Source organism: Scatophagus argus, chromosome 2, assembly GCF_020382885.2.
Source record: "Scatophagus argus isolate fScaArg1 chromosome 2, fScaArg1.pri, whole genome shotgun sequence".
Lineage (NCBI taxonomy): Eukaryota > Metazoa > Chordata > Actinopteri > Scatophagidae > Scatophagus > Scatophagus argus.
This window is the reverse complement of record NC_058494.1, coordinates 4,679,953-4,706,400: the sequence shown is the minus strand read 5'-3', so window position 1 is coordinate 4,706,400 and position 26,448 is coordinate 4,679,953. Positions and strand designations below refer to the sequence as shown.

Here is a 26,448-nt window from a genome sequence, read left to right as displayed (position 1 = left end):
TGAAATTTTAGAACTCCCCCCTTGTCCATACTGATATAATTGTCACTCTCTGGGGCTCTGTTTAATTTGTCTACAGGCACGCACAGAATTGCGATGCCTCAAGTCAACACCAGTTCTGGCGTATGAGCACTTGGTGGGAAATTAGCTGTGAAATAATCTTTGAAACACCAGCCATATCAGGTTCCTGACCAAATTTCTGGAAATTAGATGTTAAGAAATAAGATTAGCTCATACTGGATATACATGCACATGGCACGTACCACTGACAAGCAAAAACTGCCATACTAACTTAGATGCCAAAAAGAGTTTCTAAAAACACAGAGATTTCAAAACACCAATATGTACTCTTACAGGTGTCTCTAATAAGAGAGAGAACTTTCTCTCAGTTGCTGTAATGACATGTGTATTCCTCAAGAGTAAAGGTGTTTATGTACACTATATGGACAAAAGTATTGGAGCACCTGACCATTACATCAACAGGGACTTTAATGACTTGGCTTTTTAAATACACAGACAGCTTTGCAGCTATAACAGCTTCCACTCTTCTGGGAAGGCTTACCACAAGTTTGTGTATATTTTTTTTTATGGACCTGGCTCACAATCTCTGTTCCAGTTCATCCCAAAGGTGTTGGATGGGGTTGAGCTCAGGGCTCTGAGTAGGCCAGTCAGGTTCTTCCACACCAAACTCATCCAACCATGTCTTTATGGATTTTGCTTTGTGCACTGGGACACAGTCATGCTGGAATAGAAAAGGTCCTTCCCCAAACTGTTGCCACAAAGCTGGAAGGACAGCATTGTCCAAAATGTCTTGGTGTGCTGAAGCATTAAGGTTTCCCTTCACTGGAAGTAAGGAACTTAGTAAGAGACTATTTACAGGCCCCTCAACAGCCTCTGTGTCCATTAAATGGCACATGTACCTGTTTGAAGTGGCAAAAACAAAACAGCCCATCTCTGCTCTGCTCAGCAGCTCTATTTTAACTTGTAGCTGAATGCTGATGTAAATGTAACATCTCTGCGTGAAGAGAGGCAAGGGAGTACAGTTTTTATCTGAGACAAAACAAGAAGGATCAGAGGGGAGAAAAAAGTTTCTTTTTTTCCTATTTGTCCTCAAAACACTTTGGGAAAACTCTATCCTTGTTGAAGTTCCTCGCTGCTCAGTGTCCTTCAGATTGTACGTCCTCTGTCTTCCCTTCCTGTCTCTCTTCACCTCTGGTGTATCGCTCTTCCTCTCCTACTCCTTCTCCTTTCTCCCTCGCACTTATTTTCCTCCCATCTCATCTTTTTTTCTTTTCCCACTCTTTGTCTCTCTCTTTCTGTCTCACTGATAGCCAGGCTGTAACTCAAACTAGTGTGTTATTGATGACTTGGTCTGTCTTTCTGCTGTTCTGGCTTCAGGCCTGCTCTCACTTCATAGAAGCCAAGCCCCACACACGCACACACACACACACGCACACACACACACACACACACATACACATACATACACTCCGCTGGCCTCTTCCCAGCTGGGATCGGAGGCCCTGTGCGGCTCCTCCTTTCTCCCTGCTGGCTGCTTGCTGTAATCAGTCATAGTAGAGCAGACACCCCATCCATCATGGAGGCTAAGCTCCCTTCATCGCTCTGGCCCGCAACCACACAGCGCAACTGTCAACAACGGCCCACATCTCTACATCTGACTTTGCACTGACTATTAGACCAAAACTTTAGTTTGTATCACAAATAAAGAGGTCTTCTTAAAATGCAGTTGCCTTGAGTTCACCCACTAACCACACGTACGAGTATCTTACCAGAGTGATTTGACTTTTGCTGGATTGTGGGATGCTAATGCTGGACAAACAGGAAACCATCAGCCATAATTTGCAGGCTCTAGTAGGATTAGAGTATCCCAAAAGGATTACTTCTGTAGGTTTTTTTTGTTTTGTTTTGCTTTGTTTTCATTATGAAGGTTTGATTTAATTAGCTTGAACGGTAACTTTGTATTGAACAGATTAAATGTTAACAAGAAGTCATGCACTGCTTCTTAACCCTCATCTTTCTAGGCCCAGTAAACACTGGATGTTCCTTTTGTGTACTAAAATGACATAATATCCTTAGGGATTTCCTGATCATGTTTTTTGCTTCTTAACCTTGATCTGAGTGCTTTGATATTGATATTTGATTCAGTGTCTGATTCAATATATTTTCCAAAAATGTTGATTAAATGACACACTGAATTAAGGACCGTAGACTGGCTGAATATGGCGCACCCTGTTTTTCAAGGTACTTAATCCAAACACTCAATGCCCTGACTCAAAACTATTATGCTTTAATTATTGCGACAAAAATGAAAATTTTGATGGGAGAATGTGACCTCTGAAACTGAAGTGATGCAAAAGAGCAGAGGTTTTCACACGTGGCCTTTCCTTCGCCTGCAGAGCCCTGCCGTCGTACAGGAGAGCGTGGCGGGCCGAGGTGGATAAAACACAGGACAGACAGGGTTAGACTTTTGATCAGCTGATACCCGTCCTGCAACATACAGCTGGATCAGCACATATCAGTTTGAGTTTAAATGTGAGTGACCTGATCTCTGTCCCTCTAGAGGCTTTAGAGTATAAAGCATGTCAAATGTTTTGACGTTTTGTTTTTTTTTTTTCCAACATTTCTTCAGAAACAAAAACAAGAAGTTGTTTATCTCTGACAGATCAAAGGCACTGATCAAATCACCTACCATAGTGTTTGTTGTTTGTTCTGACCTACCGGGTGATAAATTTCTTCAAAATAAAATGGTTAGCTGAGTTCAGTGAGCTTGTACCATCCTAAAGCTTCATCTCGATAAAACACACAAACGGCTGTTTTTCCTTTCTATCCATGCACCATATAATGTCATTCAGATATACCTTATTTGGAAGACAAGATTTAAACATGAAGACGGCAGATATTGTTATAACATTATTTATATTTTGTCAATCAAGAATTTAATTTACTGTCCACCAAAGAAAAAAAAATCCAAAAAAAAATCTGTGGTTTCTTCTAAATCTCGACTTTTGAAATATAGCTCCAAATATACAATCATGAAAGTCAAGTCACGCAGAGTTTAAAGAATAAGTGTGTGCTGCTGTTTGTTTTGGTATCCTGGCATCTTCTTTTAACTTTGATTTCTGTTTGTTCGCCTCTGCAGATAGCTGCTCTGCAAAAAGGAGGAGACAGCTTCCCACTCGCAGCCGCCTCAGGCAAAGTGCTCGGAAAGGTGCGGCAGAGGACACACACACACACACGCAAAATAGAAACAGATACTTTTAACAAAGGTGTTGCTTCGTTGCTGCTCACTTCAAAGAACGCCCTCCCACTAAAAGTCAAACTCGACAAATTCAGGATGACGAGATCAATCGCAGTGAGAGGGGAACGTGCCGAAGTTAAACACAAAGATGTCTGTGTTTGTGTCCAGGCATTACGAAGCTCCGACAAGAGCTCCAAGCCCGTGTACGTGTCCATTGGCCACAAGATCAGTGTGGACACAGCTGTTCGCCTCACGCACTCCTGCTGCCGCTACCGTGTGCCAGAGCCGATCAGACAGGTACACACACACACACACACACACTCACACACTCTGGACTGTGTGGCAGAGCGGCCACAGCGAAGCCTCTCCTGTAAAAAAAAAAATAATAATAATAAAGGCAGAGCAAGAGATTCAGTGATCAGATGAAACAAACAAACTCTTCAGATGCGTTAGAGTGAGCATTGTTCATCGCCTGCTGTGAAGGAGGAGGTATGAGCGTCATGCTGTGTGGAGTCTTTCAGCAGCGCGGCCTGGGAGACTTTTAAAAATAGAGACAGCAATGTATGCATCCAAAATAGGGATGGATGCTTTTATTTATGGGGTTTTTCAAATTCCAGTAGAAATGAAGGAAAGACAATAATACCGTACTAATCCCTTGCTGTTGTTACATCAATGAGATGCATGTTTGCTGAGAGTATTTTAGCGGGTCAGCTCCAGACATTCCTGTGGTTATCTCCAACAGGTCTTCGTGCAGCTCACTGCCCAGGTGAACGTCCTTTGTGTGTGTAACATCACCTGCTCAATAATGTAATATATTCTTCCATTACCTCTTCTTAATCGCCTACCACATTAACATTATGGTCCACTTTACCTCAGATACTTCATTGGAAGTGTGCGGCTCTGTAAAGATACGGCCTGGAGTATCTTAGTTTATGTTTTTGGATGACATCAGTTTGCTTACAGATTTGTTTCATTTCCAAAATTGGAGTCTTCACCCCCAACGTATGCTGACTCAAGCAACATCGCTTGAGGACTGTTACCAGACTTCACACAAGACCCTCTGGAACCACAAACGACTTCATACAGCTTTTTCACACACTGTAGTACTTTTCTATAGCTGACTTGGATAACTTATAAGTGCAGGTTTCACACCAAAAAATATATGTAAGAGAGGTTAAGGATAAGAATTCTTGCACCAGGTCCACTGTGCACGTTATTATTTTGTTGATTCCTCTTTTTCTGACTTCAGGGGGCTGCAGTTTAAGTTGATACGATAAAGTAAAATGAATTGAAGATCACTACAAATGTTTTAGGGCCGTGTGATTTTCCCATGTTTGCCATTTATTTTTATGTTTATTTGTCTCTTGCCCAGTGCAGGCAGCAGTCTCAAAAACTCAAAATCTCAATCATTTTGATGAAAGAGAACAAAATCTAACCTCACGTGATTCTTCATCCTGCCTCGGGCTCTTTTTCCTTTCTGCCACTAGGCTGTACTGCGCTTCTGCTCTTCTGTATGCTCTTGCTTCTACTGCACAGAAAACATACATTGACACACATGCAAAAAAAAAGAAAGAAATCAGTTTGCAGTAGCTGGAGCTAACTCGCCCCCTCCTGTGTGTGTGTGATTGTGTATTTCATCAAAGTAACTGTGATGTGTTTAGGTGGGGGGGGGGGGGGAAGCAGCAGGGACTGAATGTGGACTTCAGAGAGAACTGAGGACACTCTCACCTTCCTCTGGCCAGTCACTGGCACCTCTGTCTTTATCTTTCTCTCTATCCAACTGTTTTCCTCTCTCCATCTCCCACTTTTGTGTGTTCCCTCCCTCCCTCCCTCCCTCTCTTCCCCTCTCTCCCACTCTCTCCCACAGATATTCTCTATTCTCTCTATTGCTGACATCACAGAAAAAAAAACTCTCACAGATCCAGTTCTTGGAACTGTCATGCTCAGAGTTGAACTCTGTGTTTACGTCCCTCTCTGGTGGACAGACCGAGATTCCTGTCCCTCAGGCCTGTGAAACCTCAGTCACAACTTCTGGAGAAAAAAACAAAAAACAAAAATGTCCTAGAAGACAGGAAGACAGTCTGAATTACGTAACAGTCGTCTTTTTGATTTTTCAAGGAGATGAGCTGCAGTGTCCTGCCTTTCTGTCCACACACACACTAGTTGTGGTTCACCACTGGAACACACACAGGAGTGGTGGGTTTTTTCACTCTCCTGATGATGTCATCATCTCACACTGGGATTGGAGAACACAAATTTAACACAAAGCCTCCATTTTGAACTATGGACACGGATTTGAGAGCAGTAAGGAAGGTCTAATGATCCTCCCTGAGCCACTGTTGTCCACTGTTGTCCACATTAGTAATCAGCAGCCAAATTACAGTAACTGACTTGTAATTGTTCTCACAATACCCTTCTGTTTCTTCTCCTCCATCCTTCTGTACACCATCTAGTAAGATCCTGTCAGTTTGCACCATAAACTCCTCCTTCCACAGCTTGAGGGATTCGCAGAGAGAGATGAAAGGAAAAGATGACATCATGGATTCTGCAGTGAAGGCTCATGTGTGAAAGCACTGCAGCAGAATCTTATGTACCGCCGACTCAAACTAATTCACGCCCCATCTCGGCCATGCTCCCTCACACCATTAAATTCTCACACTCCCTCCTGTGTCCCGTGCTTCACTCTATACAGCCTGAGACAATGTAACAGGAAGTAGAAGCCAGACACCTGCCATGACTCGTGCTTTTCTACTCTGTGGTCAGCGAGAGAGTGATGAGCAAAGGTCACGGAGAGGAAGTTGACACATAGGAGGGATGTTACATTAGTGGCCCACCCAGTCCCTGTCGAAGCATATAATGTCTCAAAAACTGTCAGTCGATGTCAAACTTGAAGCAGTGTCATAAAACGTTAACTCTCGTATTTGCAGATCTAACATACCAGGAAGTTAGTGCAGGAGCAAATTTAGTTCAGTTGTCCTCATGTGGCATTAGCAAACAAGAATATGTGTCCTCTTTGCTTCTGTTCAGGGGATTAACGTTGATGCAAGACTTTTTACCTTCAGTTTATTAAGGTGCCGTAGGGCATGTGTGCTCTTTTCCTGCATGGCTCCCTCCATCACTCCACTGTAACACTGATTCTACAGGTGTCTCATTTCTTAATGATTCCATTCAAAGATATGCAAAGACATACTATTTGCCTGCAGACAAACAGACAACCCAGCATATAGAAAAAGCACAGATTGCAATAATAAATAAAGCGTGAATAAGTTTTGACTTCAGATTAAATTGAGCAGATCACTCCTCAGAATCAAAGTGAAAGACTCATTGATCATCGTGAGTTTCTTCTATACTGTTTGCATAGAGGACATTCAGAGGACAGTTAAGTTTTGCTTTAAATTCATTTGTTGTTCTTTGTTTCGTGTGCAGTTTACACATGCGCCGCCCCTGTGGCTCATCTGTTGTACACAAAGCAGAGGCCCTTTGCTCCCTGTCCTGATAAATACAGGCACCAAAGCCCCCCCCTCCAAAAAAAGGTGGATCAAAAATCTGCATTGATTAAATTCTGATAATGATATGTAAATGTGAGTCCTTTGTTGCCAGTGATCAAATATTTTTGAATTCCAAGAATTTTGGACAGTGTGGAATTAAATAAGATGTCATATTGCTCCATTCTCCAAACCTTTTGACAGTACGATGTTTACTTTGTAGTTTTTTTTGCTTGTGTGTTTTCCTGAGTTGTTCTATTCACCACTTGACATGGCTGTTGTGGTGCTGTGGATAATTCACCCAACAGCTCTGTATTTACAGGGTGAAGGACTCACAGGTAAACGTAGGAATGGCAAGACTGTTCACTTTTATTCAGATTGTGTCTCTCACTTGCCACACATTCAGGTTTGCATAATTATTATTTTTTTAGAAAGATATAGAAAGAAATTCCTCTGGAAATCACCAACTGCTTTCAAACTCAACACAACTAATTAAACAACAGCAACAGTCTCTAAAGTATTTATTTTCCCTTTTAATTAGTATTGAAATTCTTTCCCAGGAAATTGTCAAGAAATTATTAGGAAACGACAGGCCTGTAAAGTAAAGTTTTACCAATGAGATAACCTTTACACTTTTCCCTTCTTCTTGTTCAACTTTGAAACACCAAACCCTGCAGTCAGAAGAAGCTCTTACCTGCTCACACCCGCTGTACACAGTCCACAGATATGCATAAACCCCTGTACACATTCCCACAAGACTGTACACGCACACACATACACACACACAGGCACATCTCCCGCTCCTTTCTTCCTCCCGTCTGTCCTCTCCTTTGGCAGTCAGTTAAAAGCTCTAATGGACAGCAGTAGGACTGAAACCTAATTCTCTCTCAGCTAATGTTCCCTGACAAACATACTGCTGCTCTGTCAGCCCTGCTCTCTTGGAATCAGCAGGCCTGTCTGCTGGCTCTTTAGGGAACTGGTACACAATAATAAAACAGTAATGGATTGCAGTTTAAAGTCCTTTGAATCGATCAGCTTCGGATGCTCCTTCTTTCTGAGGGGTCAAAATAAGCCAAAAAAAACTGCATTCTCAGTGAGATGTCAACAGTAAAACCAAAGCTATCTCTGTCTAAGGATATGATGCGGAAGGAAATAAATCTGGCATTGTATTTAGTCCCCAATATTTACACATAATCTCCAAGCTGTTGTTAATAGTTTTCAGAACAATTCCAACAGCATTTTTTTCTTGTATCCTGAAAAGGCTCAGAGGAGATGTACTCGTGTGGCCACGTGTTTTTTTTTATTTGTTTGTTACACTGCCAGCTGCTCTTCAGGATCAACTGGATCGATCTGATGTGATCTTAAGATTGTTCTACAAGTCTAGCACTTGCCTCGAAAATCGCCTTTGCTCTGGGTACTCTGTTTTCTAAACACAGTTTTCATCCTCCAAATTAAAAATTGCTTTGTAAGTGATACAATACACCCTTGCTCAGTTCACTGCACTCAGATGTTTTGCTGCGACAGCTTTTAACCTGTTTGGTGAAGTCTGTCCTGTGGCAGCAAATATAGCAAGCTTTAAACTGATATTGCTGTGTGATATAACTTGAAATCAGTCTGTTTGCTTACTTTACCATTCTTCTTTTTGCTCCTGATACTGGTCCACCTTAATCTAACATATCACAGATGAATATTTCAGTGACTGTTATCTCCAAAGTAAAACAAGAAATCATCAGTTTACCTCAACAAAATACATTTTTGTTGTTTGTCATCTGAGGTCTCATTCTGCTCCCTCTTAGTCATGTCAGTTACTAATGACATCTTAACCTAATGAAAGAGAAGGTTTGGAGACAAAAGAGCCACAGCTATGGTCAGCCTAGACCTCACCACTTTTTCTCTCCCCCCACGTTTCCTGTCTGCCTTTCTACTGTATACCAGCAAAAACATGCCTCAAAAAATCGTAACAATTAAAACCAATAAAAACAAAAACCTGCCATCGTTGTGTAGCTGCCGCTTTGGGCCACAGTGGTAGCTGTTTTAGCAAAAGCTGAACAGTTTCTGCCTTTCAGTTCAAAGAGATTTTTTGGTTGTAATTAAGGGAATGGAGTCAGTGTGCAAGATACACACACACATACACAAAAAGCTAAAAAAAAAAAAATAATAAAATAATATTCCCTTGAATATTCAACTTGATCACTCATTTTTGGGGCTTTGTCATTTCAGTGGACACATGATATTTCTTTGAGGAAGAAATCGCAAATCTTTTAGCTTTCGGCTCAAACAGCATACTCTATTCATACACAGGAATGATGGCGGTTTTCAGGTTTGTGTACACTGTTGTGTCATGTGTGTAGTCTTGTGGTCCATCAGTCATTATCTCCATCTGAAATCCATTACTCCCAGGTCCCCTCCTCTTCCTCCTCCTTCACACACATTGATGGGAAGACATCCACTAATAATGGGACTCTGAGGAGCTGCCTGAGATGTACAGTAACAGCCTATTTCCAGGCCTCTGCTCTCTGTCTGAGTGCTTTGCACCAAGCGGAAGTCACTAATTATTCTCCCTGCCCTTCACAGCACTCACCTGTACGCTGCTGCCTCTCTGTGCTACCTTACAGCTCTGTAAAATGACGTCATGTAATACCGTAAGAAGTCACTTTTGCAGTTTGAAGGTTTTCACGGTTTTTAGCGCACAGTTTAGTGGAAGTACCAGAGGGGTGTTTCTCTGTAGCTGACGTTTGTCCATGGCAGCGTTAAAACAGTCTCCCTGCGGTGCCACCCATGCTAAATTCATTTTCCTTTACATTTCCATAAAGTTCTTTGGCTACTGACGCATGTGTTTTCTTTGCTCAGAGGCAACAACTGTGGCTACACACTTCACACTCCACTGTGGGTTTCCTTACTTCCCCTCCCTGTGCTGGGCTGGAAGAAAGGAAATGTTCCAGCCCCACATTGTGTACAATGGGATTTCAGTGTGAGAGAACGTCAATGGGGGGCCTGCATGCATAGAATAAAAGAGATTGACGAATGCATTTTGTGTATGTGTTTGAGAGAGAGAGAGCGATTGCGGATGTGTGTTTTGTGTGCAGATATTGTGGAGCAGGATATATTTGTGGGTAAGAAACAAAGATTTTGTTTTTCTTTGTGTTTCTTTGTTTTTTTAGCGCTGCAGCATGCAGATGCAAGAATTTATTCTGCACCACAGCAGGCCATAACAAACTGTATGTTTTTATTGCGCCCGTGTGTGTGTGTGTGTGGTCTCTGATGTCACCACACCCAGCCTGTGTGTGTCTGGTGCGTCGAGCTTGCTTTTGATGAGTCCCCACTTTTTCAACTTTCTCTCACCTCCATGTTTCTTCCCGACTTTGTTCGTCCTCACTGTACTGCGTTTCTCTTCTCTCCGCCGTCTCGCATCCATCCATCTCCACCCCCCCACCCCCCGCTGCTTCGTCTTCACTCTCTGAATAATTCAGGCCTGCAGAGCTAGTGTATTTTTGGTTGTTGTCACCTCTGCAGTAACACAAACAGAGCCCATATTAGGTGCACGCAGACACACACGCACACACACTTGCGGATTCACACAACGAGGCTGCCGACCGAGACTCGCTAACTACGAAGAATTATCCTTACAGGGATTTCACACCGTCACTGTGCTCCACCCTGCCTCTGCTCTGCTCTCCCAGCAATGAATAATAATATGTCTCACTCCGCTGCATCTTCCAGAGTTGCACAAAGTTTGACTGTCAAGTAGTGTGTGACGAAAGACAAAACTTAGAAGCTAGAAACTTCCACAGTTTGTTTTTAGCCACATGGATTCCCCTTCACTTTGACTGCTTTCTATGTAGATGCTGAGTTTTGTCATCTTCATTATTCTTGCTGAGATCCATCATTAAGCAAAGACGAAGCCAGCACATTTGGTTAAAGGCCAGGAACCTCATTTATGAAAATCATCTTAGGCTCACTCGAACAATCTCCTCTGTCATCACTGCGATCTCGTCTTCCAAAAAGTTCGATTTTTTTCTGTTGGTTCATGGCTATTCTTAACTAAACCCTCATGTATGTGTATGCTGGCACTGTATAGGAGGAAATCGCAAGGCAGGTGTCATCAATTTAAATCGATCTGAGGTTTACAAATCACATGTGAGTTATTACAAATGGGATTCTTAGAACTTGTTTAAGCAAGTTTTTAATGTTCAGTATCTTTTATCATCCGAATACAGCTTAAGAACACTGTTGGAAGTGATCTTAAATTCAAGTATAAATCTAATGTTTTTTCAATTTTTTTTTAAGAAAGGACACCCCAGTGTTAAATGTGTAGCCAGCACTAAGAAACATTTCAGTACACAAACCCCCTCAGGCTCACTACACCCACTGGGCTTCAGGCATGAATCAATGCTACTTTAAAGAAGTTTTTAAAGAAGCTTTTAGCTAAATGCTAACTTTAATTCACTTCACAATCGCAGTGTTTATTTTTAGTTGGTACAGTGTTCGCCTTCCTATTTTACGATGTTAGCAGGCTAATGTTTGGAGGGTCTGATTTTATTAGTTTTGCATGTATTTGGTCATAAACTGAAGTATTGAACAAACTGCTGGGAGCACTAGTGGAAAGGTCATTAGTATTCATCTTCTGGGGACCAAATTTTATGGAAATTCATCCAATATTTATGGAACTATTTCAGCCTGGACCGTGGTGGATCGTCTGTTGAGCTGACCGTCATCGCCCTAGGCTCTCAAATGTGAGGATTTACTGCTCTTCTCTTTTTATATCTGTGTGAATTGAACACCTTTGAGTTTGGAACTGTCAGTCAGACAAAACGAGCAAACTTTTTTTTTTTTTTTACAGTTTTCTGGACATTCAGTCAATTAATTTATCAACAAATTTATCATTATGGAAAACAATTGCTCACATTCACTTGATAATGACGGCAACACAACACAATGTGTTTAGTGGAATTTGAAGTCTTGGAGAAATAAGAGAGAAAGAAAGAGAAGCCTACACAGCCATGAGACAGCCACATTGGACAACTGACGGGGTAAAACATCCATGAAGATTGACACCAGTGCTCCGCTGGTGCCAGCTGTACCAGTCAGCTTGTGGAACTTTTCAGAACGTGTAGAAAGGATATGACTGATTTAAACTGGAGCTCCCCTTCAGGCCCCAAGGCTGTCTAAATGTTAATATATGGCTGTCTGACATTCTGGTGCTGCAGCCACTGGACTCTGGACCTCCACAGAGAGATTTAAGGAAGGTTGGAGAGAGACGAAAGAGCAGCTCCATGGTGGATATGAGAGACAGAGGTTTGGATGAGAGGGGAGAAAAGGAAGCTTAGAGATCTGGTGGAAAAAGCTTAATGATTGGAGTGATGAAAAGATTTTGTGGAGAAAAAAGTGAGGGAAGGTGGATACTGGGGAGAAGGAGAATTATAAACTTGATTTGGAAAAGGAGGAGAGGACGTAGAAAGGAAGAAGGGGCATAACAGACCGGCATAGCTGCAGGGCTTAAGGGGCTTTGGGGTGCTAGAGGATAAAGACCTGCCACAGGCCGCTGGACCAGAGCCAGGACTCAGACACTTCTGCATGTGTGTTTGGTCTGAATGGACCAAGAGCCCCTGCAGATAGCCAGCAATGCACATCTGTTCACCTGTGCATTCCCACCTTGCTGCAGACTGTGACCAGAGGAAAACGCTTCTGAATTGATCACTTGAGTGTTTTTCCTTCCTCTGTCAGCCTTTACAGTTTACCACAGTTGTTTCCCCTACACTTTCTCCATGTCAGGTCCACACAGAGTAATATTTTATGGTGTTCCAAAGCAGAGTGGGAACTTTATTGCATTTTTTGTAAAGTTTGTTTAGATGCACACTGCCTAATTACAAGCCAACCAGCTGTGTAAATAAATTTTGCAGGAGCAAAGAAGTAGCTAGTTTATTGGACAGACTTTTGTCACTTTACCAGGTTAGAGGATTTGGTGGAAAGACAAGTCTAAACATTTGAGTCTTAAGGTTATGTTCGCATTTGCTTTAAAGGAATAGTTCAACATTTGGGAAACAGGCTTGTAGCTACTGCTTTCTTGTTCATGTCATCCCTTAAATGTTAAGCTGTCGCCAGCAGCATGTTAGCTTAGTGTAACATAAAGACAGCAAATAGGGGAAAACAGCTAACAACACAGCACACAACCTCCTCAGTTTTCAGTTGTCCAAACCATCATAATCGCATGCCTCCAAGGTTGACGTTTCCTGTTTGATGCCAGCATGTTTTTCTCACAGTTGCATATTGCACCTCCCATAAGAAGATGTCATGGCAGAGCAGAAGAAATAGTCTCAAGCGTGTCTAGTTGTAATTTCTGCTAAATGATAATTTCTAGTAACAGTGGATCTTAACATCTTAACATCTTGCATTTCCAGGAATGCTGTGTATTTGAGACTCTACATGTGAGTAGAAGTAGCATGTGCATTACAGAGGGTAAATGTGCTGTGCTATGATCACACTCATATTCAGAGATAATAAAACAGCTGTGCTGCCCCCGACGCTCCTTTTTTTCACACAGAAAATTGATGGGAAGGGGAATCAATAAAGAATGGGACAGATAAGCAGAACTGATAATGGCATTGCCATCAGTAGAATATTATCAATTCCCATCCACATCCCCATGCCCATCACCACCCCTATAGGATGGACGTAACCACACATTCATATGAAGGGTCACGTCCACCCAATACTGAGAAAATACCAGTCTGATCCTCAAAATAGCCCTTGTTTTTTCCTACTTATTTTCATTGTTGTTTCAATTGTTTTTCAATTTTAGTTTTTTAAAAAAAGATGGTGTGTGTGCGTGCGTGCATGTATGCAATAGAAAGAGACCACAAAGACAAAACGGGCATCTGTCTGACACAAAAGTGCTTCAGTCTCCTACAGACCTGACTGAAGAGCACAGACATGTCAAAGGCCCCAGTGTGTAACTGAAGATTTCTCTCTTGTTCTAAAGCTCAGTAATTAACTCCCTAAGCTAGCCGTCTGCTGTCCTGTATTGATATTTGGACAGATGTGACTTCTGTATTGATCTTCCAATTTACTGTAATTTTCAGAAAAGAAAGCAAAGAGATGTAAACGGTGGGCTTCTGCGTACTGATGTTTTTAAGGAAGATGCTATTTTACAGCAGCAGGATGTATCGTTTCAACATCAACATCACTATGTGTGACAAGGTCACGATGTTAGCCTGCTAAAATTTGCTAATTGCCAAATTAGCGCTCAACGTGAAGTTTGGCACTACTTTTTAGTACTTGGTCAAAACCAAATTGTTGGACATAGAAACAAACAAACAATTTTTGTCAACCTAAGGGGTACATAAACGTACATACAAAATGTCATGGCACTCCGTTGTAGAGATAGTTGTAGAGACCAAAGTGGCTGATCACCCACAGACAGCTTGAAATTGTTGCTAGCATGGCTAAAACTGATCCAATGATCTTTTTTTAGATTAGATTAGATTAGATTCCACTTTATTGTCATTACACATGTACAAGTACAATGCAACGAAACGCAGTTTGGCGTCTAACCAGAAGTGCAATAAGCAGTAAGTGCCAGGTATACAGTAATTATTGAATACTATAGGGACAAAGTGGACATATTATTGTAGTTTTGCACAGATCAAAGATCATCTCCGGGTTTGTGTCCCTCAAGCTCAATGACAGATGTGGCAGCTGACCCACATTTACTGTTGTTGTATTTATGCGTGTGTGTGTGTGTGTGCATGTGTGATCAGCCCAAGCCTCTGTTGGGCCAGAAGAAGAAATGTTCTTCATGTCACCATGTAAATAAGCAGTCTCAAACCTGCCACTCTGATTCAGTCTGCTTTTAGGTTTCTAATACTTCTCCAGCTGTAGCTTCTGCCTGGATCTGCTTCACAGCTCTGAGTATTTCAGTCCACTGGGCAGGGGGCAACAGTTTGTGCAGGGACAGGCAGTACAGAAGGTTGGCTTGTTGTCCACTGCAGGTTTAACACAGTTTGCCACACTAATTCTGACCACCTCAGGCACTGACGTTTCTAGGCGGTGAAAATTTGATTCAGTTGGTGTGTGGTGTCTGTTGTTCAGAGGTTGGGCTCGGCCCCTGACTTTAAGTGAAGGTAAAACTTAATGCTTCAGCATACCAAGACATTTTGGACAATGCTATGCTTCCAACTTTGTGGCAACAGTTTGAGGAAGGCCCTTTTCTATTCCAGCATGACTGTGCCCCAGTGCACAAAGCAAAGTCCATAAAGACATGGCTGGATGAGTTTGATGTTAAAGAACCTGACTGGCCCACACAGAGCCCTGAGCTCAACCCCATCCAACACCTTTGGGATGAACTTGAATAGAGACTGTGAGCCAGGCCTTTTCATCCAACATCAGTGTCTGACCTCACAAATGCTCTACTGCATGAATGAGCAGAAATTCCCACAGAAACACACAAAAATCTTGTGGAAAACCTTTCCATAAGAGTGGAAGCTGTTACAGCTGCAAAAGGGGGACTAGCTCCATATTAACATGGATGTATTTAGAATGTAATGTCATTAAAGTCCCAGTTGGTGTAATGGTCAGGTGTCTCAATACTTTTGTCTGTGTAGTATAGCAATACATGTTTTATGTAGGCCTGTGCTTTTAGTAGATGTAAAAAGTTTCATAATCCTTATTTTTTCTAAGAGAATACTGACATGGGGGCAGCAGTGAGAGAAAAAGTTCTAATTACAAATCCATTTGCTCCTTCAGCACCACAGACAGCAGCATGGACTCATAAGCACACAGCACAGTTAGGCTGCTGATATTTCAGAGCCACGGTTGAGATATTAGCTTTTAACTTGCACAAATCTCAGCCAGATAAAAGATCAGTAAGTCAGGAAGACTAGAGTAACATATTCAATGAAACAACCCCTTTGCCCCATGTAAGTGGAATAAGTGGCCTCAGATGACTGCGTAGAGCAGCTTGATCAGAGGAGACCAAGTTTATGAACTCAAACAGCCTCGCTGATTCAAAACATTGATCAAAAGCTGGGCTGTGTAACTTCTGTTAGATAGTGTTGGGAAGAAGACAGCACAAATTGACCATATGTAATCACGCTAAGCTTTACTTTTTCCAGCTTTTGCACTGATAACAATGAATATCAAGAGATTCAATCTTCCACTTTGCATAGGTTTCATTTTACTTTATTCATTTATTTATTGAGCTACAAAACCAACAATTTAAGTAATGTTTTAAACATGTTAAAGTGAGAATACTCATTTCTAAAATGGCCACAAGTTATTAAAAGACAGACATACAACATGTAACATAAGGTTCCTAACCTAATCATGCTAATCGCGCTGACCTGTCCAGACAGACAGTTTGTCAGTGCTGAGCTGATGCACAGCTCAGGGTTTGTGCTTATTTGTGAACCATTTTTTGTGAATGATTGAACTTACAGTGCAGATCCTTACAGACTCCTCCTTCTTTCTGGCAGTAAGATAATCATACAGACACTCTCGACTTTTTTGTGATGCCGTAATCGCCCATACATTCCTTGTTGCTGTAGCCTACTATGCCGCTACCACTGCTCACCCCTTCAGCTCTGGCAGAGCAGTCTTAGCCAACTGATGCAAAATGCATCACTACTGATGTGCCAGCATGGGAAAGTTGCCACAGACTTCAGATTTAAAAACCCTGATGCACTCTGAAAAACAGAGCGATTTATCTGGTGTCAGTGAGCTTCGTCAGCATTGTGTTAACTCTTGGCTTGAAAAGGTTGAGTATAATGGACATTTGTTTACATGTGAAAGTCCTGTACATCTAGTTAACATTTTCACAATTATCATATCATATTGCTCATATCTAGCTTCATGTCTTCAGAGCATAGAGTTTTGTCTTGTCAAAACTTTTGTCATTCGTGGAGCCTCAGAGGAAATCAAAAAAGAGTTTTTCTAATGTTGGGACTGGAGTAGTGGCACTGTAATATATCAATAACGTTTGGAAGGCAGTGCTGTCTCAGAAACATTTGTACAAACAACCATGTGTCACACAGTGATTTATGTTGTTTGTCAGATTTGGCAGCAAACAGAAGAGCTTAGTTTGTTCTGTGTAAAGTCAGGATCAAGACACTTAATTTTAATTTTCAGCTTCAGAAGAACATAAGCAAGGGCGTTCCTGCTCACACATCTGCGAGGCTCAGTTCGTGACAACTTGTTAAATGTGGAATCTCTCCCTTTCTTTTTGTCACTCTCCTCTCTTACACTTTCTCTATCTGGCTCCCTCCATCCTCGTCTCCTCTTCCACAGGCTGATTGTCGCTCCAGAGAATACCTTCGCTTACATTTCCCAGCCGCAGATACGTGAATCAAAGAATGAGGTAAGTGACAAAATACATCATACACAAGTGGGTTTTCACACCCTGATGCTCTCTCCCTCTCTCTCACACACACAAACACAAATAACTATGTGTGTGTGTATGTGTGGTACCGTGATACACAGCGAGAGAAGAGTGATTTACACAGTCTTAAAATAGGCTTAAAAGCTGCAGAAAGTGACTCACCAAGGATTTTCCCAGAATCCGAAAGTAAAGTCTGGTAGAAACCCTAATTATTCTCATCTAATTTGCTCTTTAAATTAAGGAAATTTATTTTAGCAGATGATAAGCATTCTGATGTATGAGGATTGTTTCAGAATTTGCCAGAATATTTATTTTTCCTAAGTTTCTTCTCCTTGCCTATTAGCTGGTCACAGCAGGGCCGGGGGAAGGATACAACGAGAGAATAGTTTAAATCACACCTCATATATTGCAAACACTGTGTAGTCCTGGTGGCACAGGTCTTGATCCATGTGAGATAAACATTTTGTAGCTTTGACCCTGATTATCAGGGAGGTCAGAGGTCAGCGAGAGAGCAACAGCCCTGTAGCTTGTTGGACCCAGATGTTGCGTTCACTGACGGTGCACACCTCCATGCTGCTGCAGTAGAGGGGCAAGTTTAGGAGTTTAAGTTCTCTGCATTTTCAGAGGGGTGTGACTGGCAGAGGTGAGCAGGGATGCTTGAGGTTAAGCAGAGACGCAGAGGCAGAAAGAGAGAGAAAGCCTTTGATCCTGTGATTCTCATCTGAAATAACAAGCAGCGGCGCTCAGTTCAACCCTACCTTCCTCATTACTGATCAGAGCTGTGGAGCGTCGGCATACCCGGATTGCTTCGAAAACCCCATCATCATTCACTCTCAGTCGCCAAACGCAACTATTTTCAAACGTGCACAGAATCGAAAACTGAGCACCAAAGTGCAGCCACCCGTGGGTGAGCTCACACTCCCGGGTTTGTTCACAGCTGCTCACACGCAGGCACACGAGGCCTGTGCACTCTCACATCCCTCCGTCACAACCCCACTGGGAGACATAATGGGATGTCCGTGTTCATCCGCTCCGAAGCTCCCTGATGTGGTGAATCCTCTGAGCGCACCCTGCTCTTTGATCAGCCTCTCTACAAAGAGACTGAGACAGGGAGAGAGGCTTTGTGCTGAGTAGGCAGAGCTGTAGAAGGTTCCTCTAGGCCTTAACCCAGCTGTGCTCTCTCACTGTCAGCAGGCCACAGGCACATTCCATCAGACACACTGTAGCTGGCGAGCTGTTCACTTCAGGCTTGTCATGCCTTTATTTACATTACAGCAGGACTATTATTTGTATCTGTGTGTCGTTATCATTAAGGCAGCTGGGCGGGTGCACGACTAATAAGGAAGATTTGATTGTCAGTCAGCAGGATATCAAAAAACCCTCTGCAATTCAGTGGAAAGTAAGGCCAAAGAAGTGCTGACTTGTAACAATTAAAAGCACTTACTGTTTTTGACTTGTAATTGAACCCTGTTCCATTCAAACCAAGTTCAAAACCTGCTTTTATTTTAGGTTTAAAAAGAGACAGGTGGGAGACAGACATACTAGGGTAGGACAGACTGCTGGTGCTTACTATAACAAGTTGGCTTGGGCAGAGTTTGCTAAATGTGGAATTAAGAGCCAGATTTTATGTTTGGGTTTTTTGCAGCCTTAGTGGAAAATTAAATGATTATCCTAAAATAAAACAGGGATTTGCAGACTGGATTGAACTAGAAGCTAGAAGAAATAGAAGCTCACGGCTCCTCCTACAAATGTCATCCAGTCTTCTCTGAACTCAGTACATGAAACATTTGGATGAGTCATAAAAACAGAAGTTTTAAACAGTAGGTTTTTTTTTTATTCTTTTTTTTTTTTCTGTAAATCGTTTTATCTCTTTAAAGACATCCATTTTGTCTGTCACTGTGGATCTTCCTCATGGGCAAGGGACTGTTGCATTAACTTGTTCTTGGACAGACTACCAGCTATTTGTGATTTAAAACACTTGTTCTTGTTCAGACCAGAAGGAAGCTGAAAAGCTGTACAGTAACAGACCAAACTCATTCCAGTGTTCACCAGCAGGTAGGCTCAGGGAGCTGACAGCAGGCCACGGCCTGTGCCCCTGGGTGGCAGAAGAAGAGAAATAGAGTTTCGGTCTCTGTCAAAGACAGAAGAGGGAGACATAAAAGACAGAGCAGCAGGAGAGGAGAAGGAGAGATTCGAACAGAGGAGGGAAGCAACGGGGGTGCAGAGGGAGGGAAAGAGCAGGAGTGTGGAAAAAAATCAATGCATGTGTAAGGGAGAAAAGCACGACAACTAGGCGAGAGGATAAAAATTTATCAGGGGTTAGAGTGATGGAGTGGATTTAACTTCTTCTGCGGCTATTGACTGCTTCTGCTGCTTAACAGAAACGTGATCTTACTGATACCTGAAACACAGAAAAACTTCAACTGCTCTGGTTTCTTCCACAAAGGCCTTCATGAATTTTGTGTTGCGCTTTCTGCCCTTCTCCTTTGACCACCCTGGATTGTGCCACAAATACTGTGAAATTACTGAGTCACTGGGGGATTTTGTCTGATTACTGTAAAGGAATAACAGAAGGGCGGTGGTGGTGCAATGGTTAGCGCTGAGTGTGAGAGTGTGTGGTTCTCTGTCTTTGTGTGTCAGCCCTGTGATTGACTGGCAACCAGTCCAGGGTGAACCCCGCCTCTCGCCCGTAGTCAGCTGGGATAGGGTCCCACTCCCCGCGACCCTGACGGATAAGCAGTATAAATAATCGATGATGGATGGAATAACTAAAGGAGGAAAATGGGATTACAAAAGTAAACCAACGACGGTCAGTTCTTGTTCTACCAGAGATATTTTTTCAACCTGAGCAAAGAAAGAGGTTTTTGTACTGGTTAAACTATAACAAGAGAGTCCTTTTGATTTTGCAGTTTGGCAGATTTTTCAACATAATAATCTTCACAGCACCAGGAAAAGACAAAAAATACGGAATTCTTTCTGTAAACTTTGTGTGCAGGCGGCATAGTACTGTCATTCTCTTGTTAAAAATAACGATTTTCTCCATACCTTGTTGTACTATTAACATATGCAACCTGTTGGCAGCACAATGAATTTTTTCAATTAGAATGGAAGTCCAAGTCAGTACAATAAAAACATAAACAAATTACAAGGTACAGAGAAGTGGTTTGAAATAACAGATCTGAATTATTCCTCATTATGTTTTGTCTTCTGAATGAAGGGCAAGGGGTCCCTGAGACCAGGACAGGGGGACACTGACTTTAAACTTTAAATCATTATGGTCTGGGTTTCTCTGCTGATGGACTCTCTGCTCATGCATTTCTCAGTTGTCCTCTTCATCCTCCTAAAAATGCCCGACTCAAAGCTGTGCAGCAGCTATAACTGCATCTCACATTTTAAAGCCATTGTCACAACTTATCAGTAAGTTATCTGGAAAGTGTTCAGTTTCACCACTGGAGATTGTTTCAATCAACTTCAAGCTGTTATACAAACTCCACTGCCCTTTTCAAAAACATTTCTGAAATGTCATGAAAAACATAGTGGAGGCAGTCGGTCCATGGTCGGGCCGATGTGCTCTGTTGGGAGCAACACACTCTCATTAAAAAGTTAGTGTGGTACAAGGACACAGCTTGTTGTACTCAGCTGCGATCTGCAGAGGGGGTGACTGTGGCTGACTTTTTTTAAACAACAGCATCTCAGGTTAGAGGAATTCAGCTTAGCCTATTCAGCTTAGCCTATGGTGTGTGTGTGTGTGTGTGTGTTTTTGCCATAGGTCATGTCATGTGGGCCTTGTGGCTTGTTCAGTCAAGAATAAAGTTGAGGTCCCTATTTTCATTACTTTAAAAGAAGATTCTTTGTTTATCTTTGACCTTCATTGAACATACTTCAGAGTAATAATATTAAAATAACATAGCAGTTATTTTAATATGTTTACTGTATGTTTAATGTGATACAAAATGAATAATAAGTTATTTGAAACATTTTTGAGTTTGCTGGGCACCTTTCATGTCAGTTTTTTTGGTTTATTTGTTAACTCAAAATTATTATATGTTTTTTGTTAACATGATCTTATATAAGTTTTGCTGAACAATGACAATTGTGGCAACAATTCCTGAAATGTTAAAATGTCGTTTAAGAGGACTGGCTCAGCAGCTCAAAGAAGGTTAAGGGTTCGCTTTAAGGTTAGCATGACTCTGTTGTAGTTAAATAGTAAATATAAGTTGACCCAGTATCTCAAAGTTTGCTGAATTATTGTGTGTGTGTATGTGTACGTGCGCGTGTAGTGTGTGTGTGTGTGTGTGTGTGTGTGTAGTGTGTGTGCGTGCGTGTAGTGTGTGTGTGTGTGCGTACGTACGTGCGTGCATGTGTGTGTCCTGTGTAGTGTGTGTGTGCGTGCATGTGTGTGTGTAGTGTGTGTGTGCGTGCGTGTGTGTGTGTGTAGCTCCTGAGAGTCCTGAAGGACTGTAGCCTCTGGCTGTGGGTATCAGGCTCTCGGCCCACACTGACCCAGACTGTGGAGCAAACAGTTTTGATGCCAACTCTGCTTCTATGGGGCAGTAAATAAAACATGTTCAGGTGACTCTGGGCCACAAAGCTTTAATGATATTTTTTTCTCTCTGTCTGTCTGTCTCTCCACTCTTTGTCTCTCTCTCCATACTCATTCTTTCACTTTTCTAGAGAAAGGGACACGTTCAAGCCAATTTTCATTGCAGCTGGGGGAGTTTGATCAACATTTTGAGTATACAGGTTTTACCTGTTTGTTTTACCCAGTAGGTTTTACCTCAAATTTTCAGTAATTACTTTTGTGAGCACAAAGGTATCTTAACAGACAGAAATTATTTGCAAATATTTCATAATAAGATCCAACTTATGTTAAGATAGAAATCAATCAAAGCTGCACTGATCAATATTTTTATATCAACACTGGATCAAATAACATGTAATTCTAGCCAAAACAACTTCAAGCAGTGTTTAAAGAGTGAATTTCTGCTGTTGAACCTTTTTCTGTGTAAGTTCATTTCGGGTGTAAATCCATACTTTTGGCCCATAGCGATGGCAGTTTCTTCTGTTTTAAAAAAACAAATACATGGAGAATCCATTAACTCAATATCCAGTCAACTTGTTTTATATACTGCAATAAGGGACTGCAAAACTGCAGTCAAGCAGCCCAGCCCTTTAATATTCCTGTAAGACCGCTGGATCCTTGTGTCAGATACATTTTACAACATTCTGAGTGCATAGTGCAGGTGCTTTAAATGTCACTGCTTCATAGCTGTTAGCTGCGTTGTTTCTTCAGCTTGTCGTGTCATTGTCCTTTTCCCTGTTTGTATGTGCATGGACACAAAACCAAAAATGCTCCAGCTTTGATTTCAACATCAAATTGAACCCGGAGCAATTTCTGTCACGATGAAGCCGTTTTTCTCCTTTTCTTCCGTACTTCCTCTGTTGTTGTCTCATTTTGTTTTTCTTATTTGTCCTTGTTTTACCATCCACACTTATCGTTCCCTTGTTTGTACCAGAAACACTGGCTCAGTTTCATTGAAATTTGTTTGCATTTTATATATTCAGCACCTCCCTAATCTGTTCTGTGTGTCTCCTCCCTTATCTGGCAGTAAGATGAAAACTTTGGCACATTCTGCTTTTTGTTGAGATATGAACCAGATGGAGTCATTAGTAATTTTGAGTTAGTGAAGGACAACTTTCAGCCAAGTTTTCTTTTATTATTATTATTTTTATTTAATTTAATCTCCAGCATTTTGGGTGTCCATGTTTTTATTTTTTTGCTTTGTTTTAATCACTTGACACTCTGTCCCCTTAATGTGTCTTTCCCTTTGGGGAGAGCTGCACAGTGTACCTGAGGCAGCTGCAGGCACTGAGCTGGACCAGTAGTACATTAACAGTGTGTAAGACGTGTCTGTGTGTGTTTGTGTGTTTACGCGTTAAAGTGGGGGATTGGGAGGAGAAATGATAAGATGATGGGGCGGGAGATAAATTGCAAAAAAAGGTCACAAAGTGTAAGGGTAGTTAGGAGTTTTGTGTGAGTGTGTGTGTGAGCGTGCGCACACACATGCTGATTAAGTAGGTTGACAGACGATAGCGAGGGAGATTAATCGAGAGATGGTTTGAAAGTTAAGGGGTGGGTAGGAGCGAGACCTTACATGGCATCATTGGACTGTGAAAGAGTTTCTCTCCCTCTTCTTTCCCAGTTTCTATCGGCATTCTGTCACTGGTTTCCACGCCACCGGAGTTAAAAATTGCATAGACAAAAAAAGGAAAAAGTGCACAGTAACAGAGCAAACCCTTTAAGATTGACTCCCTGGGATGGGAGGAGGAGGAAGGAGTGATGGGGAGGGTGTGGAGGGAGTTGCTGAGGGAGAAAAGCCAATGCTTGATGTGGAAGATGAAGCCTGCAGATGGAGGGAAGACCCTTCCCTCTCCCCTCCACTCTCTTTCTCTCTTTATCTATCCTCCCCACTGTCAGTTTGATGCAGCAGAGGAGAAACTGCATCTATTTCATCATGCCTGGCCTCACACAGAAAACCCTCAGCGTCGCGTTTTGCACTGCCTCGCCTCCCTCCGCCACAAAGCCGCCATGCACCGTTCGAGTGTTGATAAATTGCCACCACCTTCCTCATTTTTCACCCCCGCCGCCTCGTCGTCAGACACATACGCACTGACACAAAGCCCCTGTGCGCTCCTCAGTGATAACAAGAACAATCTCTGCGTCCCCAGGAATGACAGATGGGAAGACAGAGAGAGAGGCCAATGGGTGGAGGGACAACAGGGTGAGGTCGGGGGAGGGGGCAGATGAATAAAACAAGTGGCGGTAAACATTGCTTCATTTAGTTTTTGACAGATAGGTAGAAATGGTGTTTGCCAAAATGTGCTGAAGAAGAAGAGCTCAGTTTGATTGTAGCTGAATAAAACAAAAAGCAATACCCCTAAATATACATATATTCATACATATATTCAGTTTACTGGCTCCACGTCGGGTATCTTTAAAGTTTCAGGAGGATTTCAGTAAACTCAGGGAATCATGCCTAAGGTATGAAAAAGTGTTTTTGTTTAGTTGCCCAACAGCAGTGAATTTTGAACAGTGTCGCTGTTTCTCACAAACGCCTCGTCGTACCAGTGTCATCATTTCCAGTAGCCGCGTGACTAAATAACACCTGAGGCAGTTATGCAGCATAGTGCTGCGTTCAGAAGACAGCATCGTGGCCAGAGAAAAGTGTGCACATGAGTCAAAGCTGCAAAAAGACACATTGGTGAGTTAATCAATAGAATGTTTGCTTGCCTGTTTCTTTGTGCTCTCCTCATGCTTTGACCTTTTCTTGTGACTTTTTTCCCTGATGATGTCAATGAGAGGTAGTCATACTCAGCTGGGATGTCTCTGTGTGTCAGAGTAGCTGGTCAGATAGGTCATTTTGTCACCTATGCACTGGTCAGAAAGTGTCAGAAATTTGCTTAAAACCTGTGCAACCTTCATCATCTAAATGCTAACTTAATTTCATTGTATATTATGGTGGTGTGAGTTTTCTGTGAAATTAAAAGGGCCCTGCATCAGTATTACACATGAAGGTCACTTCAGTGTCCATGAAACAGAATACTACTGGTACTATTCAGCCCGTAAAGAACAGTTGTGTAATGTCTCCTGTGGAGACAATGACCCTGACATTGTCTTCAACCAAACTAGTGTCACAGAGAGAAAAATGATGGTATTTTAGATGCGGGGAAAGACTTATGAAAGCTTAAGTTGAGTTGCAGGATGACAAATTTAGATCCAGAGTTTTTGGAGGTTGACTAACATAAGAAATTAAGAGAACCCTAATTGTGGACTGGCAAGACTGAATTAATTATAACACCATAATCATTTGTAGTGTAGTAAAAAAATTTTAGTTCTTGCATTCTAGGATTTCATGTAAGAACTAACTGTAATCTCAGTATTCAACAAACTAGTTGTGACTGTTGTCGCTCAGTGCTTCACAACCCTCCATGCTGACATTGTTGTGATCACTGTCACATCACTCTGGGAAAAAGCTTCATCTCCGCAATATGAAAATGTAAATTAGATGAGAGAAAGAAAAAAAGGACAGTGTCCCGAAACTACGCTTGGGTGAAGCTTTTATTAATCCACTCATGACATCCAAGGCATTTTGTGCAAGGTTAAATCCAAAGAGAAGCACTGTGTGTGTGTTTCCCTGTGTTTGGTTTTTGTGTTCACTCTAAAACTGACAGAATGTGTCCCCGTGGCCTTGTGCCATATCTCCACCATTGTCAGCAGCGTCTTGTTCTGTTGTGGCACCCTGACGTGTGTGTGATTGATAGATGACCAGGCTGACACCGCCGGGCACCTGAGTTATAACGACAGGCGAGCAGCTGCAGTACCAGACAAATGGTTTTGTTTATCTCCTGTTGAAGCCCTGGCAAAAAAGGACACCCACGCAAACCAACATCCCACCCACCACTTGTGTGTCCATTCCCCTGCACCCTCTCATGCACACTCTAAGCATCCAGGTGTTTTGCCATCCCCCCTCACAAGCTTGAACTTCTTACATGCCCTCGCTATAAACCAAAAAAATCAATGAGGGCTTTTTGTTTCCCCAGGGCTTCTAAAGACAAATCAATTGGGCCCGATCTATTGTAATAAGGACACGTCAGCCTTAGATGAGCCAGAGGAGATGCTGTGAACATTGGTTATTAGATTTTCCAGCGAAAGGAAGAGAGGCTCAGCAGACAGGGCCAGGGCTTTTGTTTTCATTGAGTGGCTGTTATGTGAAGCCCACCCCTGCTTAGTAACTCCATCGTCGCTGCCAGCAGGCCCCTCCGCTCCAGCTTGTAAGGTGCTTCAGTCAGCAGTGATGCTCAGCTTCGTCAGGAGTGGGATTAACTCTCTCAGAAGCCTTTCCCACTGACTAGAGGTTTTCGACATTAATGAGATTCCCTTTTGGCTTTGTTATGCAACCCTGAATTGTGTAAAACTGTTGAAGAGCTCTTTGCCAGATGTCCATTGTACCCATCAGTGGAAAGTTGCATTCAGTTTTACAGGAGCTCACTGTATAACAGAAGATTGATTAATTGAAATTCTTAATGTTTTGGACCAAAGTGGATGTCTCCATGGCCAGACTAACTTGCTGGTGGGCCCCGAGGTAAAAACAAGCTGTTGTGCCTCCAAAATTCCCCTCCTGTTCAAACCAAACTCCACTGACGGACCAGTAAATATAATATTCTAGAAAAATACTGAATTATGTGTGTATTTTAAAATTCTTTCTGTATACAAAATCTGCACATGGTAACTAAGCACCACCAACAGATACTACGTGAAAACTCTTTAGTTAATG

The 26,448-nt window shown here is 42.1% G+C and overlaps 1 protein-coding gene across 3 annotated transcripts in view; it reads left to right on the top strand.

The window, feature by feature from the left end:
- LOC124066365 (endonuclease V-like) overlaps positions 1-26,448 on the top strand; it is a 54,770-nt gene that overhangs the window by 7,723 nt on the left and 20,599 nt on the right. For 2 of the 3 annotated variants that reach the window (XM_046402711.1, XM_046402719.1), the window contains exons 6-8: positions 3,158-3,226; positions 3,425-3,553; positions 17,023-17,092. In XM_046402711.1, the coding sequence (XP_046258667.1) occupies positions 3,158-3,226; positions 3,425-3,553; positions 17,023-17,079 (255 nt within the window). In that variant the 3' untranslated portion in view covers positions 17,080-17,092. The remainder of the gene's footprint in view (positions 1-3,157; positions 3,227-3,424; positions 3,554-17,022; positions 17,093-26,448) is intronic. The other variant, XM_046402727.1, reaches the window with a different exon arrangement.